The sequence below is a fragment of the Pyrus communis genome, chromosome 1 (genome assembly GCF_963583255.1).
Source record: "Pyrus communis chromosome 1, drPyrComm1.1, whole genome shotgun sequence".
Classification (NCBI taxonomy): domain Eukaryota; kingdom Viridiplantae; phylum Streptophyta; class Magnoliopsida; order Rosales; family Rosaceae; genus Pyrus; species Pyrus communis.
In genome coordinates, this window is record NC_084803.1 from 20,671,325 (window position 1) to 20,691,532 (window position 20,208).

The 20,208-nt window shown below is 41.8% G+C and overlaps 2 protein-coding genes across 3 annotated transcripts; both read right to left on the bottom strand.

Moving 5' to 3' along the window:
- Nucleotides 1-966: 966 nt before the first annotated feature.
- On the bottom strand, nt 967-5,916 carry LOC137713062 (phototropic-responsive NPH3 family protein NPY5-like). Of its 2 annotated transcripts, none has more exons than XM_068452315.1 (5): nt 5,631-5,916; nt 4,521-4,646; nt 3,539-3,608; nt 2,129-3,289; nt 967-1,968 (listed from the first exon to the last, which is right to left on the bottom strand). In XM_068452315.1, the coding sequence occupies exons 2-5, from the start codon at nt 4,580-4,582 to the stop codon at nt 1,381-1,383; spliced, it is 1,881 nt and encodes a 626-aa protein (XP_068308416.1). In that variant the 5' UTR covers nt 4,583-4,646; nt 5,631-5,916; the 3' UTR covers nt 967-1,380. The 2 variants fall into 2 exon arrangements, with proteins under 2 accessions (XP_068308416.1, XP_068308407.1); XM_068452306.1 differs by having other exon boundaries at nt 4,521-4,691.
- Nucleotides 5,917-15,382: 9,466 nt separating this feature from the next.
- LOC137722869 (uncharacterized) lies at nt 15,383-15,916 on the bottom strand. The gene has a single exon (XM_068462013.1). It carries the CDS (start codon nt 15,914-15,916, stop codon nt 15,383-15,385), a length of 534 nt encoding a protein of 177 aa, XP_068318114.1.
- Nucleotides 15,917-20,208: the final 4,292 nt, after the last annotated feature.

The window sequence follows — 20,208 nt, forward strand, 5'->3', positions numbered from 1 at the left end:
CCTTCAATTCCTTCCCCAATTTCACAAAGCGCCATGGCTGAATCACTGAAGCTGCTGGATCATGTGCCACACACACACTTGTGAGGGAGGTATCAGAATATCTGTTGGATAGCCACATGGCTGGATCACTGATTTCATATATCTGTGTATGTATATATTTTTAAATAAATATTTTCTTTAATTTTTGGTTACAGGGTAGGGTTAGTTCTTGAGAGAAAAGCTTTCTAGCTGTTGGGTTTGTGTAATTAAGTTCAAAGCTAAAGTGGGTTTTCTGGGATTAGGGTGTACTGTGAGAGGTGTTGAGATATGGGAAGGTAAGGGGTGAGAGGGATAAGTAAATTGGTGTTCAGAAGAAAGGGGATGAGTTGAAGCAACAAGTCGAAGGAGGACGGGGAGATGTCAAGCTCGGCGCATGCACCGATGCCGCACATCAGCCATACGTCACACAACCCTCAAGCTCTCGGACGAGCGATTCCTGCCAAGCCTCTCCCTCGGGCTTGCTCAGGCTCCCTCGCCAGCACACGCTGGACCACCTTCCTTGGGCTATCTGGCCCTGTTTGAGAGCCAATCCATTGGGCTATTGACCACGGTGGAACTGCTCTAAGTAATACAAAGTCTAATAGAAAAGATCTTCTAGATTCTGAAGGATTCCTAACTTAAGTCTACTTAGGATGTACACAAAATGCTATGCTAAATATTAATTACAACACTGCTAATAAAATCACCACAATTATAAAAAGAATGTTTAATCAAATTCTTCAAAAGAACAGATGTTTAATATAAGAAATTGAAAAAACGGTGCCCCTACGTCAAAACCCCTCATAAAAGATTTCTAAATTATGGTGCAATCACTTACACTAGGGCTCAAACCTTCCAGGGCCTGAACAAGTCAACATGGAACCAAAATAATTTATAACAAAACGAAGACAAAAAGGAGAATTGGAAAAGAAAAAAGTTTCGTGATTATTTTGGGGAAATAATCATTATGTCCAAATCTTATCAATGTCATCTGATGGAGAAAATCTACTTTGTCTCCACAGCGGTCGTCACATGACTAGACACAAGATAATATATTCTCGGTGGTGGGATATATTCTCTCCGTCTGGGGAGATTAATGGAGCGGTGGACAATTGGACAACAAGAAACTGTTACTTAGCCGTTGGAACTGAAATCCAACAGGTAGTCTGGGACCATAAATGTGATCATGAACTCTTTCTACAAGAAATGAAATACCTAAGCTCTTTTGTTCTCTAACAACATGAATCAGAGTGGAAAATCAGCTAAAACATGTCAGTTGATTCTGTTCTCCTCATGTCAGATACGCGAGGCGGTTTTACAAGTCAACAATTTATACTTTTAATCTACTAAGCATGCCTGTACCTAAGACAGCGAATTCCTCCTACTCCTCGAACCGGTGGACTTTGTTTCTTCTGCATTGCTAGAAGAACCAGGGCTCTCTGATGTGTTAGAACTGCTAATTTCACTACTGCCTTCTTTGCTTGACCACAGCTTAGAAAATATCTTTTTCGACATGATCATACCTTTCACTTTACCAGATGGAACTTTTTCAAGATTTTTTGTAGCACCGGGGTTCCCATTTCTATCACTGCCAACTCCTGCATTCACTTCGCCGAGCCTAGATGTGAAAATCTCACATTTTAAAGCCTTGATTTCTTCTGCTGTCGGCACATCATCCCAGCCGTTTTCTGTGTTGGTTGTGGTTGACCTTGAGCTCCCATGAGACCCACCTGGGAGTAAGGCCCTGATGGAGCCTTGTAGATCAGGTGTACTGTTGCTGCCACCAGACGCTGAAACCCTAATCTGTTCAAAGAAGAGTACCTGCACAACGACTCTTAAGGGCAGCCGCTCATTTTGCACAGCATGCATGCAGGCATCTACTGACAACTTCCTGCAGTCCATTAATTTGCACATTCTCTTCTTCTCACCCTTGTTGATCTCCGGGTGTTCCTGCATCAACACTCAATTTTAGACTTAAAATTATGTTGACAAAATTTCAAGCAATTAATTATTATTGGCAGTTATGCAGGTCTCATTGGAACAAAGGTACACTGAAGCCTCAACAACCCGAAAAATGAAATGGGGGCAGGAAGGCGTATCATGAACTAACCTTTAGATACATGTCAATGGCACGGTAAAGTCCATCGTGAGTTGGTCTTGAGAAGCTTGATACCATTTCAGCGAGATGGACAAACTTTGACACAGGTAAGTTGGGATCACGTGAAATCTCAGTAAGATAGCTGTCAACCAGCTTTGCCACCTTCACCTTGGAAGTATCTGATAACCTGGGACTTCTAATCTCCTGGAATTCAGTTTCCATTGAAGGATCAGTCTGAGCACTTCGATTGTGTGTCACAAACTCTTCAATTAGGCTTTGCACCATATCAACTTCATATTTTGTTGTTTCATCAGTTGGGGCTTGAATCAAAAGATCAGAAACTGTAGCCTCGTCAAGCTGCTGGCCAATTTTGCGAATTAACTCACATTTTTCAACTTCTCCACATTCTAATAGTCTTGCCGCTTTTAACAATTTAAGTAAGAAACTGCAAGGGACACTACGTGCAGGAAGTAAGTGGATTACAGTCTCCACCAATGATTTATTCTTTACAACATCGCCCTGAATCATACCCTTGCTAAAACCTGACAACCTTCTGGTAGTATATGCCTTTAACGCTTCCCCTATAACATCACCAGAGATTTTTCCTTTGCTCTTGATTATTGTTATCACCCGCTTGTATAAATCAAGTTGAAGCCCACAGAGGTCTTCCACCCACCAGTCTTTCGGAACCATCTGTTGTTTTGCCACTCCATTCCAGTGTGAATCATCCCCATTAGATGGTAGTTTCTTGTGGTTATACATATATGACCATTCAACCTTGGAAGTATCAATGGTAGCCTTGGAAGCTATGGAATCAAGGCAGTGGCTCACCACCTTAACTTCCTCGGACCATGGAAGAAGAGACCTCGTAGTCTGAAGAACAATAATCGAGTCTTTCCAGCTCTGGAAAATGCTAGAGTTTAGGAACACTTCAACCTTGTAGAATAGGTTTCCTTTCTCAATAGTTTCGTACATCTCCAGATACTCTGCTGCGCATCGAGTTGCAACCACATTGTATGCATTGAGAGTGACAGTCATGCCGTAACAGAACTTGGCACATATTTCAAAAGCAGCAGGTCCACCAGGAATATCATGGATGTGGATTTCATCGCTGCCTTCATTTGTGGTTGCAACCAGTTTCTGCAGGCGTGCACTCTTGGACAAAAGAGGAAACTACAGAAGAAGCATCACAGATATATTAGAATGCATCATAAGTAATGTTTTAAAGAGCTAAACAATTCAACTAAGAAATTTTTGGTATCCCGAAACCCCATCAATGTGTCTAAATCCACTGAAGTTTGGCAATTGTTAAGTAGGTTTGGCAATCAAACAGATGCCATTACTGTGTACCCATCAAGCCATAATGTTAGAAAATAACAAAGTTACTGAACAAACAGGTTTAAGACCAAACAAGCTTCATACCTTATGCAAATAGAACTTCACATCTCCGACATTAACAGCTACATCAGTTGCCAACTCAGTTGTGACGTACCTGGATCCACAGATTTTCACATGACATGAAGCAGAAATTACATTAGTTATGGTATGCAGAAAGTTCACCCAATATCATGTAAATTTTCTTTTAATTTTAACAGACTGCACCTGCCATAACCTTTTTAAGACCACGATTTTAAGAATTTATAGTAGAAAGCATTGTTGAACATTAACAGTGAATAATCAACTTTCATGGGTTTTACCTTATTAGTGCGGATGCACATCTAATTGACTTGATTTTTAAAACTCATTCACTGAATAGTTCTACGCATTTAACAAAACTGAAATCATGTTCGAACATTTTCAACCTCAAAACTTTCAATACAGTAATGCCGTTGAATCACGAGATAACACTAAATCTTAGTTCCTCATGCAGCTAAACAGAGAACAAATCTACACACGAAAACATAACGAGACTAAGAGATAAAAAAGGATTATTCAGAAATTCTGAAAGTTTTACCTAATTCAATTTGAGTGAAGGCTATTTTTACCTATGCTCCTGAAATTCGATTTTGATCCTACTTTACCCCCTAAAACTCAGAAGTCACCACATCCTCCCCAAAACTCAAAACTTTGAGTTTTAGGGAGTAAAGTGGTGACTTCGGAATTTCAGGGGGTAAAGTGGGATCAAATCTGGGATCAAAATCAAATTCCAAGGGCGTAGCTAAAATAAGCCTAAGGTCAACTACTGTATTATTCACAGTTCTACCAATAATATTATGCCTCCACTAAATGTTTTACATCTAAATTTTCAGTAAAGTACATTGGTAATTTGGTACATATCTCACAAACATTGGCAGAGGGCTAAAAATACCAACCACCGGGTAAATAGCACACGTTCGGTTCATTTTCCAGCAAAAACTAAAGCAAAAGAAACCATGTTACTCAGGCAATAAGATCTGATACTAACCTTATATTGTCTCCGTCGTTCTGAAAGAAATCCGGTTTCGATCCAAGTTTCATGAACTTCATTTTTGGCAAGGAAGAGATCTACTTCTTAGTTTTGTCCCCTTACAATTCTTGAATCCTACTAATCCTGCAAATGTCCGACCACTGCTGTGAATTAAATACCAAAATCCCCCTGAAAACAAAAGGAAACACCCCGAAAGTGGGGATTGAACAACTGAAAACCTTGGATTTAAAGGTAAAAAAAGAACAGATCTTAGGAAAACTTTGGCGGTGTTGTTCCTAGTATGACCGAATCTTTCCCACAAACCACGGCAAAAGAAAGTAGTTAGAGTAGATGTGATGGAAGTGATTTTTTTCAACAAAATGTTCTTCTCTTAAATGAAAAGAGACCAAAAGGGAAGGGGTTGCTTCCTGAAATGGTTACACGTCCCAACGAGTCCGGAGAAACAGGGCCATCTCAAGAGACATTTGCCATTACCGACCTTCCCAAAACATATATAATTCTCAAAAATCCAGAAAAAAATATTTTAAATAAAACAAAAAAACCACTTGCTTAAAACTGACACCACCACCCATTGCCCTTATTTGTTTATGCTTCTCGCACTCTAGATATTTGGCTTCTTGGTACTTTTTTTAAGAACCCAAAACCCACTAGAATCCACATTCCTTCACAAAAAAAAATGTTCCTTTTTGAAATCACAACACCTGCTGCAATGTCAAATGGAAAATACAATTTTTTGGTATTAGTTGAATTAAATTAACCAACAAGAAGGTAGACAGAAAGAATCAATCTTTAGGGGTGTTTAAGCATCAGCATCAAATACCAACAAGTGGAAATTTTTTATAGAGGATTATCAGAATTGGTATTCAGAATATCCCATGCAGTTTACCAAAAAAAGCATTGAAATTCCACCCAAAGCAACTCATGCTGCAGATTTTGTAGTATGGGACCACGTGGTTATCGAGACCAAGATACATCCTAGGGGAGAGGGGTGGGGGGTGGGAGATTCATATTTTAGTAATTTCACAATAAATGCAAGAAATCTAAGCACAACCCAAGATTAATTTTGGAATTTGCATAAATTTAAACAAGAAGGCACCGAAAACCCACCTCAAATTAAGATCAACCGGACCAAATCGAGCAAAAAGTTTCAACTTTTAGAAACTGAATGATGGTATTTGGCAGAGAAGAATTAGAGAGTGTGAAGAGGAAGAAGAAGGAGAAGAAGTGAGGTTAAAAACTGAAGTGTGGGACTGGGAAGTAGTGGGTTGTGGTTCGTAAAGTACAAGGAATCAAATATTCAGTGGCAGAAACAAACAAACACAATGTTTAGAGAGACAGGCAAGGCATGAGACTGCACGATATATGAATATATCCTTTATCAGAAGTGAAAGAGAGAGAGCAGCAGCAGCAGCTAGAAAAGCTGAAATTAGCCCAGAAAGTAGAAAGAAACCAGGCAAGCAGAAGCGAGAGAAAGAGACCCGCCATAAAAAGATGAGCTGTTGCTTATCTTTGACAGCCACCAGAGCAACAAAACACTCAAAGCCAACCTCAGTCTGTTCCCACCTCAGTCTCTCTCTCTCTCTCTCTCTCTCTCTGTGGAATCAACACCGCCGCCCCCACCACACATGCACATCATTTTCCGTTCCCGACACGTCTAAATCAAACGGTTAAATATGAAAACATGCAACTTCTTTTTCTTCTTTTCCTGAAAACATGCAACTTAACTGTGAAAATGAACTTATAAATCATCAAACATTACTTGTTAGGTATAGTTTAGTGGTGCACACCATGGTCTAATCGCCTATACTATACCCCTTGCAATACGATTAAAATATCAAAGATTGATATAGTAATGGGCTAACTGTTTTTTTTTTTTTTTTCTTTTTCCTTACAGCATGAAACGAAAGTTAGGTGCAGTTAGGCTAAATTTATACTTTTGCTAATATTAGGCTTATTGTTTTCTATAACATATATGTTTGTTATTTATACATACATACATACATATATAACGTTATTGAGAGGGGATTAAAGCTAAGCTTCAAAAAACTTGAAATATTTCACTTGCAAAGTCACAAGCTAAAGGAATAGTATTAAACTGTAATGCTAGTTGTAATATGCTAATATTTTTCAGCTCTCAAACTATGAGGTGGGTAAGAAAATAGGAACCCATACCTATCTCCACTCTTGTGTTCTTTTCTTTTGATAAAAGATAGCTAAATTAATTTACACCAAATTCATTTAAACTACAAAGAGCAAGATTCTAAGTGTATTTAAATCGGTACGACTCTAAAACAGATTCGAATATTTACAAAGGATCCGTCACCTCAAATAGGAACAGCTTTCATTGCCTTCTTCATTCACTCAATTTGCAAGCCCAATTACTCTCTGAAAACACTATGAAACACATCAAAAGAACTTTCTATATGCCTCACTGCTTTGTCACTGACACCATGTCTTCTTACTCCTCCCTCATTCTCTCGTAGGCAAACCTCGTCTTCTTCCGTTTAACTTATTTCATTTGCGCAGAATCTTATATCAATTGACATCTAAAATGTCATTCTTCAATTATTATTTTTATCAAAGTTGTTTGTACCATATGATTTTGTGCAACAACACAATGATAATGGATAAGGATAAATTTGAACTTAAAACAAAGATAAATGTTTGTAACCACTTGAGTTATAAACTCATTGCTTTGTAAAAGATGTGAATTTGAACTCACACCCGCAAAAATCAATTTAAGAGTCGAATTCATCTCCTTCAGAACATCCTTAGGTCTGACCTACATTTTTGTTTATGTGTATAGTTATCCCATTCTTGATAGATTTATGGGTTAATTTGCATGTTATCCAATATCCAATGGATATGATGTTGGGTTTCCACCCATTTGTCTCGAGTTCGAAACTCCCCTATATGTATGGTTAGAATTTTTTATTAACGTTTGCATTAATTTTCTTCTTCTTCTCTCCCTTTCTTATTGGCAACTTATATACTAAATATGCTTGATATCTATACACCAAGCATCACGAATATAAAAAATATAAAAAAAATGTAGTATTATATTTGTAACTAAAAAAATGTATGCTATATATATGTTCAAGCACAACGCGTGGTAGATCTATAAGGGCAGCTTATCGTTCTTTTTGTGTTGTGGTAATTGTGTAGGGTTTTTCTTATTTGCGAGAATATGTGCATGCGGATTTATCTTCATATTAAAATATTTGATCACTGAAAAAATGTATCCACCTAACACCTTATTGTATATGTTCATTGTATATGTTCTGATCAATGAAATTCTCCACCGCCATAACGCGGGGCAAGGGATGCTTTTCTTCACTACTTTACTCGACTTTTTTGTTATATTTATAGATTTAAGTACGAGGAGGGTTGGCCCTTTTGTTTTAGTTGGTGCTTTGTTTCTCTCTCTGAGTTGTTTCGTTCTTCCTTTAGGGGTTTTTGCATGATGCATGCCCTTCTGTCTTGCTTCTCTTTTGTTATTTTCTTATAAAAAAATTGCCAAATTTGCCATAGGTGAAAGTTACGTCCTTTTAGTATCATTTTAAATCTTCTCAAGTACTTTCGAACTCTGTCATTCAAGGTACTAAACGAATATTTCTTTCATCTTTAAAACCGAATACATTTTTTATTTTGGAATTTTACATTTTTAACGTGGTAAATATGGTCTGAAAACCAACTGCACATGAAAACCACGAGATCCGTTGATGCATTCCGTTGCTATATATTCTACTGATTCAATGAACCAAGGGCGGGATATAACTTCAGTCAGTCTTGTTTTTTGAGTAATGCTAGAAATACTAAATTTATAGACTAAATTAGCAAACAAAATGAGGTGTTACCAATAAAAAATGATCACGTCTATCAATGATTAAGTAATAACAAAATTTAGTTTACAAATTGAGTCTCTCTAACATTACTCTTTCTGGAAATATCTGATTGGATATTACCTCAATTGTTTCATATTCTCTGGTCCAATCAAAATGCTGGACCTATTTCTCATTTTATCTTTTCCAATCTTTTATAATTCTCTCACATGCAATGCTCCAATCCACTTCTCCAATGTCATTACAAAATTAACCAAATTTTTATTCAGTCACTAGGGTTATTTTTAAGGAAAACTCCCTTATTTTTATCGTATATCAATATATATTTTCCTCCAAATACACATCCCCATAATAATGCTTTCATAGTTTAATTTTACTATATATATACATACATATATTATTTAGCATTGAGAATCTAATAACCTACTATTGACTCTAAAAATTACAAAACCTACATGGCGCGTAGGCCGAGTAACTAACAAGCTAACTACGTCCTTCGGTTGAATGCAGGGCGTGCCAACTCGTCGGCGGAGCTCGGCCGAGGAGTAAAATTTGTTGATGTTGCGTTGAGCGCGTTGCTGACTTCTTTATCTTGTGACTGCGGCCGAGGAAGGAACGAATCTCGGCCTTTGGATTCTTGAGCCTGAAGACAAGGCTACTAGTTCTGCGAAGTTCACAAATCGTCGGCGCCGGATTCGGTCACAGTGATTATATTCGTGAGAGTATAAGCACGTCGAATCGACACTAGACTGTAGGGACACAAATATTCAAAGGTGATGTATGTCTTGATGGTGAATGTAGTTCGGCCGTCAGAATGCCGAACTCTAAAACTCACTTGTGAGTATCCAATCATAAAATCACTCGGCGTTCAATGTGCCGAATGTCGTAACTCGTAACACCTTACTTCGCCGAGAAGGCTAATAAGATGACCTCTACCAATAAGGATTCGGAAACCCTTCTCAACCGAGACTTGGATAGGTAATCAATCGGCCTCGACGCAGTGCTGTTTATCCAAACTGAAGGTGCTCCTCGGTCGGCTGATTCTATGGTAACAATGTTGTTTATCCAAACTAAAGGTGTTCGCCGGTTGCTTTCACAATGTTGTTTATCCAAACTGAAGGTGTGTCGGCGGGAAAAAGAAAATAAAAAAATCTCAAGATGTTTGAGAGGTTTTGTGCAGGGCAATTGTGTGTTGAATTGGAGGTCCCTGAATTGCACCCTCATTTCTCTATTTATAGCAGCAAAACCCAATCCTAACCATACTCGAACTAGGACTCCTTACCCCAATCCATCTTATCTCGGCCAATCCCACTTCTATTAGGACTTTGAACTCACCCCCTTTCAAGGCCATATTCATTGTTGGTCGAGAATCCAAATTGTACTAGGACTTAACCACTTCATTCATCTGATTAGCAATAGGGCCCACCTACTTCTTTCATCTGGAATATTCTTTTCCAAACAGGGCTTGGCCGACTTTTAGCTAGGCGGCCCATGAACCAGTTGGTTTGTAATAATCCTCAAACAGAGCTTCTGGGCCGAGAACAATTCCATACTCAGCCCAACCCAATAATTTTAGGTCCAAACATTGCCCCCTCGCTTCTGAGACCGTCGACCGCCAATCTTCGATCGAATCTCGACCTTGAATAAGCGAAAGCGTAATTCGCCTTCAGACTTAACTGTCTCGATAACCATCACCATGCGCATTTATGAAATATGATTACAGCCACGTGTCGATTCTCCGATAACCCTAACAGCCCTTAATCATGGCCCTTGAAAACGTGCGCCTGCCGAAGCTTCTTTTCCTCATTAATGCATTAAATCCGCCGATGCACGCAATCGTGCATCCTAAAACCTCGAGAACCTTGATCTTATCCTTGGATATTCCTGAGATAACCGAAATGATTGGCCATTTCCCGGTCGATTTTTCCATCAAATTTTGAAAATCAAAATGCCTCTAATCCTCAAACGTTTGACCTTCCTCTTAATACGCCTATAAATACCTGAAATCCTCCCATTCGTACATTTCACGCTTCCAGAAACCTTCGAAAAATCTCTCTGCCATTTTGCTTTCGAAATCCCAGAAAAAACAAAATCTTATCCCAGAAATCCTCCCAAGCATTCTTCCAAACTCTTCCAGGTTTCCTAAATGACTTCCAACACCTTTATTTCCAAGCTTAACGACGAATGCAGCAAATGCAAAAGCTTCATCGATTGGAGCGTCATCAAAACTCTGCGCTTTGAGAGTGACCTGAGCACTACCCATCAAATCCTGGGGCCACTCTTCAATGACGTAGTCCCTTCATCTATCACCACCCTCCTCAAAGAACAGTGCTTGACACCCTTGCTGCAAGGGTTTGATTGGTCGAAGTGATGCTTGGCAAGGCCCCAAGGAGATTAGCCCTCGACCACTGCAACCTGGGTCGAACGAACGGAAAAATTCTTTGGCAAAGAATGAGAGGCTTTTGGCATTTACAACGCCATCAAACTCTCAACTATGGAGATTGCTATGGATAAAGAACTACTTATGGCGGCTCTAAGTTTGTGGTGTTTGGCCACCAACACCATGATCCTTCCTTTCGGCCCTCTCAGCCCCACCATCATTGATATCTCAGCTATCCTTGGGACATCCCCATCTGGCCTTCCAATAGATGCTGCTCTTTCTAGGTGCCCGTCAAATCTCGACCTCAAAGCACTATTCGACGATCGGGCCGTCGAGATGCTTAGCCAAGGAGGTCAGGAACCTTCAAAATAAGAAGTTCAAAAGTTGCACAAGAACCTTTTCAATTACAACACCCTTATCCTCCACTTCGCTGGTCGTAGGGAGGCGAGTTTGTGGAAAGGCGAGCACAAAGCCTTCCTATTCTATTGGTACAACAAGTTTATCTGTTGTACCAAGTCGAATAAGTGCTTGGTCGAAAATATGCCGGTGGCTCAAGCTCTGGCTAGTGGTCACTCCTTGGCCCTTAGTTCTGTTATCCTCGCAAATCTTCTTCATTGTCTGGCCGAAACAACCATAAACAAAATTGACCCGTACCAGAACGGACCCCTCTGGGTATTCCAAATCTGGCTGCAGGTTTATTTTTCCACACTTCGGCCAAAAGTTCCCGTCTTACAATCTACCGCAGCGCTTGGCCCTTAATTGTCCTCTTGACTGGCGCCTCTTCACCGAGCCGATGAAGTCTTTAAACATTTCTTCGGCCTAGACGTCATTTCTAATGACGAATTCTTAATATGTCGGCGTCAAGATTACCTCGCCTCGATCAGGCTTCCGAAATCAGCATGGGATGAGACTGAAGATGCTGATCTTCGTCAACACTGGGGTTATTCGTGTTGACACACGACCTTCCCCTCGGCTGCGATGCTCGCCGAACCAGTTGGGAGGTTTATAATCCCCACTTTGTTGCCCGACAGCTCGGCTACATCCAAGGTTACCCAGTACCCCTACTTGCTTCTCGCTTTCTCTTAAGTCGAGGACGCCTTTCTGGCTCATTCGAGAGAGAGTGTAAAGATACGGAAAAAGAGTTTCAGGAAAAGTGTAAAAAATTTTGACTCCGACCAACTGTTCCTGAATCTCTTGGTACTGACACCTTTGGGGATTGGTGGGAATAATATACCCGCGACATCTTTGATGCCTCGGCTAAAGAAGTGGTCAATAAAATCTTCGGCGACTGACCTAAAGAAACGACCCAAGGTATATTATCATTTCTCCCTTTATATCTCAACTACTTGCTCAATTTTACTAACTTGATTTCGCTCTTTCAGGTGGTCGCGTATTGAAACGAACGAATGTGGTCACCGCGGTTGCGGCCAAGAAAAAATTGGCCCCCTCCTCGAAGAAAATTAAAACCGCCGCGCAAACCCCGCCGACCAAACGACCCCATCAAGACGTCGAGACTGGAGATGACACTCATCGACCTCCAAAACGCGTCAAGAAATTGGCGAAAAAGAGGGAACGGGAGATTCATGTCATCTCCAGCCAGACCACGGGAATAACCGATCCTAGTGTCTCTCCTCCCGTTCCAGTTATCCAGGCCTTGACGGAACAACTGCCAATGCCATCCGATCACCCGGCCGCACCGATCCCTAGGGTCGTGGCTGGATCAGCTGCCACTCCATCTGCAGCTTCAGAGCCGGCCGTTGCACCTGTTTTGGAGGAAACGGCCACACCCGTTGAGGCATCCCTCATCAAACGACCAACAACTATTCTAGAAGGGGTATGATTCTATTGCTAATGATCTTCTTCGTTTTATCAGATTTTCAAGTCATAACAGCTTTTTATTTCAGGACGATGAGAGCGACGAGGGTGACAAAATTCCGCTGAAGCGTCGCCCTCGACCAGCCAACCTTTCTTCCGCCAATCTTTCCCCTGTGGTTGAGGCAGTTGTTCAATAGCATCCTTCCGCGGCTGACCGCAGGAAAAAACCCTTGGTCGAACATGAGGTGACGGTAGAAACGCCGCTCCATCCACAAAATGAAAACCTCGACATTCCTCCACAAGAAGTTACCTCTGCTTTTGTAAGGCTCGCTCCCCTTTTCTTCATTAATTTTATTATGACGCGTCTGAACCCAAGAAAATATTAAATGTCAGGTGCCCGATCGTTCATTTCACCGATAATTCTATGTGCCGAAGGGTGTTATCTGCATTTCTTGGCCACCTCAGTGGCCATCAAACGTAGATAAACTTCATCGGCCGCTTGAATTGAAAAGCAGTCTTGGACATTGGGCTCAGCCATTAAGCTCTCTAGGTTCGAGCAATGAACCAGAAGACATGGCCGAAGTCTCCTCTTGGCAGGTTTAGAAGTAAATTCCCTTTTTTATGCATTTCATATAATTTTCCTTTTGCTTACAAATTTTCTCTTTCTGTGCAGCCTTCGTGGGAGGTCAAGCTCGATGCTTTTCTTCAAAGCACCACTGGTGCGGCTGGTTCTTCTGCTGCTTCCGCCGAACCAGCAGAGACCGTGGCTGAGTTCTAAGCTTTTGTCAGGCTGCAGGAGCTTCTGTCCTTCTTTGTCTCTCAGGTCCTCCAATGCAAGGGTCTAAATTCCGTAGGGGAGTGCCTGAACGACCTTACAAACGACTGTTTCTTGAGCACAAAGAATATCGCCTATTTGTCCGATCTTCTGGAGCGGACTTAGCATCACTTGACCATTTTCGAACAAGCTCTACGGGCTGAGGATGACCTGAAGACGGCAAAGATTGCTCATGAAACCAGTCGGTCAGAGATGGAGGCCATAAAAGCGAAGAAGGCGCAGCTAACCGAGTTTGATCGCCAGATTTCTAAGCTTCAACGTCAAATCGCTGAGCTTCAACAACAAAGGTCAGTTGCTGCTTCAGAGCTTAAGATGGACTTCGAGGCGAATAAGGCTCGGCTGACGACTTTCGCTGCCGGCGTAAAGCACATCCAGCAACTGCAACTTAAGAATAAGACGAGGCAGGCTGAGATTATTTTGAGCAAAGTAAGGTGGCTGGAGTTGAAGGTTGCTATCGAGACTTTCCTCCCATCGACCTCTTAGAATTTTTAGGAGCTTTTTAAATGTATATGTACGTCCTTTTATGAATTCAATACAATGATATTCATTCTCGCATTTCCCATGTGACTGGATAGTACTTCTTTAAGAATTTTCCATTGATTGGTAGTTTATGAACTAAACCAGTTCGATCTTTAAGGTGGTATGCCCCCTTGCCAAGAACTTTGTGGACGACGAACGGTCCTTCCCAATTTGGTAACCATTTGTCGAACCTGGGGTCTTCAATCCCTACGGGCAACACAGTTTGCCAAACCAATTCTCCCTCATCAAACGTTTTTTGTCTAACGCGTTGATTATAAGATTGCTCGGCAATTTTCTTTTGTGCTACTAATAAATTACACGCGTCGAGTCGAATTTCTTCCAAGTCTTCTAACTCTTGTCTCATGGCTTGACTGTATTTGGCACTGAACAAAGTACTTTGCTCAATTACTCATAATGAGTTTATACTTAGGTCGACTGGTAACATAGCGTCGTGTCCGTAAGTTAACGCGTAAGGAGTTGTTCCGGTGGCGAATCGGGGTGAAGTTCGGTAGGCCCATAATGCTTCATTTAGCTTCAAATGCCACATCCCCGACCTCTATCTTACCATTTTTTCAAGAATACCAATCAAAACTTTATTACTTGCCTTGGCCTGCCTATTTATCTGCGGATAATACGACGTAAACCGCTCAAGTCAAATTTTTAGGTTCACCGTATACTCTTTAAACCTGTCGGCCGTAAAGATTGTGCCGTTGTCAGTTATGATCGTTTCTGGTACGCCGAATTGAGTCACAATATTTTCTTCTACGAAATTGCAAACGTCTTTAGACGTTAATTCGGCGTATGATCTTGCTTCAACCCACTTTGTGAAGTAATTGGTTACCACTAATATCCATGCGTGTTTTGCTGCTCCAGAAGACGACGTGATTTTGCCAATTACATCTATTGCCCATCTTCTGAACGGCCATGGTTTGGTAACCGAATGAAGCAATTCGGTTGGGACTTTCTGTGCAGGTCCATGAATCTGACATTGTATACATCCTCGGGGGTATTCGATGTAGTCCTTCAATATACTCAGCCAGAAATAGTCGTGTCGACGAAGCAACCAATGCATATTACGTCTGAATTGGTGATCTCCACAAATCCTTTCGTGCACATCGGCCATTGTTTGGGCAGCATCTTGTGGGCCGAGGCACAATAATAGCAAACCATCCTCACCCTTTCGATATAATTCATTCCTGTACGACACGTAATTCGTGGCGTGGAAGCTCGTCCTCCAGTCGTGTTTATCGTTGGGGTTGTCGAGATATCGTAAAATCACCTTTCTCCAATTGTCTGGTAATGTCTCGACCGCACATACTTCTACGGGGTCTCTTGACTCTAGTAACGATGGTAAAGACATCACTTTCATGCGTATGATGTGATTGCGCTGAAGGACTTGCTGGTTGACTAAGGCTAGGTAAGATCGTAGTTCTGTGGGTGTCACCTGTCCTAACTTGGTCCCCGTAAGTTATGCTCCGGAGGTTAGTTGGGTGAGTTCGTCTGCATCAATGTTTCGAACACGCAAAATGTGATCAAATGTAATCCGCTCAAATGACTTAGCCAAATAGATGGCAACCATGTGATAAGGTGCCAAAGTACAACTCATGCAACGAAAAATGCCATTTAATTGGTTAATCACAAGTTCAGAATCACCGAGGACGAGGACACGGGCTACTCTTAAGTCGTGGAGGACATGAAGACCGATGATGAAAGCTTCATACTCAGCCTGATTATTCGTACAATTGAAATCTAACTTGAGAGAGAAACACCATCGGTAGTGGTCGAGGGATTGAATGACGATACCAACACCAGCCGAGGTAGCGATGCTAGATCCATCAAAGTGCATCGTCCAGTAGTTATCGCATGTTTGGACTAAACCAATGTCGATTTCGCTGCCCCTAAAACCATAAGGAGAGGGGTGTTGGGCCAAAAAATCGGCGAGGGCTTCTCCTTTGACGGCCTTTTGGGGTACGTACTGCAAACTGAACTCTGACAAAGCCATTGTCCATTTCCCAATTCGGCCTTTAACGATAGGCTGAGTAAGTATGTAACGAATAACATCTGTTTGGTCAATGACCTGTGTAACTGATGGGAGCATGTAATGCCGAAGTTTTGATGCGACAAAAAACAAAACTAAGCAAAGTTTCTCAACGGGTGATCTCCGGCGAATACAGATTTCGGCTGAGATAAAAGATAGCTTGTTCACGCCCAGTATTGTTATCTTGCGCGATGAGGTAACCGATGGACTTGTCGACTGCCAAAATGTACAATTTGAGAGGCTTACTGCGACGAGGCGGTACTAGTACTGGTAGCGTGGTAAGGGAGACCTTGATTTGCATGAAAGTCATTTGATGTTCTTCGTGTCACTTAAAATTGTCAGAATCCTTAAGTTTTAGGAGTGTAGAGAATGATTTCATTTTGCTTGCCGAATTAGCTATAAAACGACAGAGAAAATTTATCTTCCTGAGCAACGATTGGAGTTGCTTCTTGGTAGTCAGGGGTGGAGCGCTAATGATTGCGCGAGCTTTATTTTCGTCGACCTTGATGCCACGATAGTGCACCAGAAAGCCCAAAAAATTACCGGTCGATACACCGAATGCGCATTTAGTCGGGTTCATTTTGAGATTATGTTGATGCATACAAAGGAATACTTGTAGAAGATCATCCAGGTGCGTTCGGCGGCTTTTTGATTTCACAACCACATCGTCGATATAAACTTCTACGACGGTACCGATCAAATCATGGAATATCGTATTCATAGCTCGCTGGTATGTGGCGCTGGCGTTCTTGAGGTCGAATGGCATGACGACCCATTCGTAGGTGCCGAGTGCCCCCTGGCAACGGAAGGTGGTCTTGTGAATGTCAGCTTCAACGATAAAGATCTAATTGTAACCGGCATGACTGTCCATGAAGGATAACATTTCATGATTGGCTGCTACATCAATTAGTAAATCCGAGATTGGCATTGTGTATTCATCTTTTGGAGTCGCCAGATTTAAATTATGGAAATCGATGCAGATGCCTATGGCTCCATTTTTCTTTAACACCGGGACGATATTGGCGAACCATTCGACGTACCGAGCGGTCTAAATAAACCCGACTTTCAAAAGTTGAACTAATTTGTCTTTTATGCTAAGTTGTACTGCTGTCGAGAACCGGCGTAGGGGTTGTTGAAAAGGCTTACACCCCTCTTTGATGCGTAACTCATGTTCGACGAGGTTTCGGTCAAGGCCAGGCATCTCATGATAATTCCACGCGAAATAATCTTTAAATTCATGGAGCAGTTTACAAAGCTCGACCTTCATGGGGGTGGCAATAACACACTGATAAACAACGGTCGAGGCTCATCGGCTGTGCCAACATTTATTTCTTCTAATGGGTCCTTGACCTGGGGCCGATTGTCTTTGAGTTCGGTCGGTGCGGCTTGAACTTTGTCAAATGATAAAACGGGGCCGTTATCTGCTTCGGCCAAAAATTTGATCAAGTTTATGCCCGAGTGTGATTGCTTGGCAATAACATACCAATAAGCCAGCAGACGTTCCAAGGTGGATGAAACCGCAGCCCGATGCCGTTCTTGTTTAGCAACGTTAGTCATCGGCATTGGTAATTAGATTTACCAAGCTGAGTCTCGCCGAATCCTACTGTACAGTCTCGACACCTACCTCAATGGCTTTTTGAATTGAAATTCAAGTCGGTCGTCCGTCCTTATTAAAACCCTATAGGGTAATGTAGCCGACATGATCGTCATAATAGCAAGCCTGAATCATGTTGGTTTCAAACGGCTGATTATCGGTTATATGGACTACGACCAATTTGCCATCCCAAAAGATGAGAACCTGGTACAACGATGAAAGAATGCAACTTGTTTGATGGATCCAATAGCGGCCTAGCAATGCATTATAATCGATCTTTGAGTCAATTATAAAGAATGCAGTCATGTGGTTGCGACTTGGGACGCTAACTTTTAACGGGAGTACTCATTTGGTTTGAGACTTGTCGCCGATGAAGCTGCTCATCATAATCACTAACAGTATGAGCTCGTCATTGAAGCGACGTAATGCCTTCATGATGGAGATCGGCATGATGTTAACTATGGCTCCACAGTCGACAAACACCTTGGAAATGGGATATCCTTCAATATGAGCCGTGACGTATAACAGCTTTAGATGTTGGAGATTAACAGAATGAGAGTGGGGAAATAATTCGGCCAGGGCTGTCTTAAGTTTGTCGCCTTTACTGATTTCCCCATCTTCTTCAGTAGAAATGAAATCCACTTGTGTTGCTTCTTTGGCAACCACGTCCCCATCCAAAAAAATTGACTGATAGGTTCTCGGATGAAATTCAGCCAGTAGGACATGGACCATACTGATCTCTATATGCTCGAGGACCGAATAACCCATCGGGTCTTGGTCGTCGAATTCCAGATTAGTAGATGTAGTATCAGTCGTTGGAGTGTCTTCAACTGGATTATTTAGCACCTCGGTATGTACCTGCTCCTAAGGCGTGTGGACTGAATCTATTCTATTCTGGTCATCTTCCTCGAGCGTGTTTATTGTCGAAGATTGATTTCGTGCTTGTAGTGCTTTACGGGCTCGTTCTTCGTAGGCAATTCGGGCGTTCCTTATGTCTAGGTATGCATCTAAACGCGCCACACGATTTTCCTCATCGGTCGTAAGGCCGAAAAGAGACACGGTTGAGAAAACTTCGAAATGATATCGCATATGCTAAAGGTTTTCGAGTGAAAAAGGTAACTCGGCGGTGTCTATATCTGTGTATTGGTTGACCTCAAAGTCGAGGACTCGAGCCTCACGTATATGCTGGAACCTAGCTTTCATTGCTGGATCGGTAGTTTTCTAGATAATTTGCTCAGCATCAGGGCAAGTTAGTGCTAGGTCGAAGGCTTCCTGATACACCTTGGGGAGTCCATATAAGTCATTGGTGGAATATTTCTTATGAAATTCCTGCATGTACTCCAAGGATTCACCGAGGAATGGAGGGTGCAGATTGTGCCGTAATTTTACTAACGGTTCCTGCGATGGTAACGAGGGAAGTTTACTTTCAGCTTCTTGTCTGAAATGCTCAAGACGAGTTCTCATCTCTCCGAGCCGAAGAAGGAGCTTGATGCGTTTCTCGGGTTCTTCGATGGTGGTTTCCAAGTCGCGACCAACTGCCTTTTTCTCTTGAAGTAATTCGGCCATGATGGTCTGGGCAGGCCGATCATCGCCGCTTCCTACTACCTCTTTTGGCTACCACCGGGTAGTCAAATTAACTTGTGCTTATTGTCGTCGAGCCATGCAATCTATCCGCTGACGACGATGCTTTTGCGACTTAGATAACGTCGTTTACAGGCCAGTTGGAGAATTGTACCTGTACCAACGTTGGTCACGTGGCTTAGGTGGCTTGAAGGTTTTTCGACCTACTGATGAACTCGAGCTGCCAGAGTTGCGGGAGTAATAATCCTCATTATAAAATGATGCATCAAAGTTAAGACGTCGTTTGACTGGGCTGGGTCTTTTGCTTGTACATGTGGCCCAAGTCTCTCAAACACTTGCCGTCATGGGCCGGCACCAAGTTTTTTGGGCGGTTTTGCTACGATTGATGGTGGACATGAAGTTGGCGCCGAAGATGCTCTCTTTTTAGGTTCAATTCGTGTTTTACAGTGGTCGCATAAGACCATTGATTCATCAGTTTCTTCAGAACTAGAACCTGATATGGGTTCAACGATGGTCGACCCTAAAGACTCTGTGGGTGGTGCATTTGAAAATAAATCAATCTTCAGTCTCGACTGACCACCCTACTTACGAACATGTTGTATCGGGACGAATTCAGCCTTCCCTTTTCCTTTGTTTTTAGGGAGATGAGCATCTACCATACCAATTGTCGTCGAGGGGAAAGGATTGACGTTAACCACCATCTGTTTCTCCAGGAATTTTAACTTACCCTTCTCAATCCAACTTTGAATCGCATCACGGAACATGACATAATTATTGGTAGCATGATTGTTTGAATTATGGTACTTGCAATATGTTTTGCCCTTCAATTCATCAGCCATAGGGATGTTGTGTCTTGGCCGAAGTTTGATGATCTTTGCGACCAACAACTAGTCAAAAATTACATCGGCTTTGGTAATATCGAAAGTGTAAACTTTTGATGTTTTAATCATCTCCTCGAAAACCGAGCAGGTCTTCGTATCTTTAGGACTAATTTGAGCTAATGCCTTGCAAACGTATGGTTTATCTATCACTATTTCAGCCGCGTCCACACTAGCGTATTGGGGGTCCTTGCTTTCGGCCA

What these genes read in the sequence shown, in the direction of transcription:
- LOC137713062 (XM_068452315.1), bottom strand. Translation starts at nt 4,582, where the DNA reads ATGAAGTTCATGAAACTTGGATCGAAACCGGATTTCTTTCAGAACGAC. An exon ending in TGAAGTTCTATTTGCATAAG is followed by an intron (nt 3,290 to 3,538) that starts GTATGAAGCTTG and finishes CTTCTTCTGTAG; the next exon opens with TTTCCTCTTTTGTCCAAGAG. An exon ending in CCATTGACATGTATCTAAAG is followed by an intron (nt 1,969 to 2,128) that starts GTTAGTTCATGA and finishes GTGTTGATGCAG; the next exon opens with GAACACCCGGAGATCAACAA.
- LOC137722869 (XM_068462013.1), bottom strand. Translation starts at nt 15,916, where the DNA reads ATGGCTTTGTCAGAGTTCAGTTTGCAGTACGTACCCCAAAAGGCCGTC.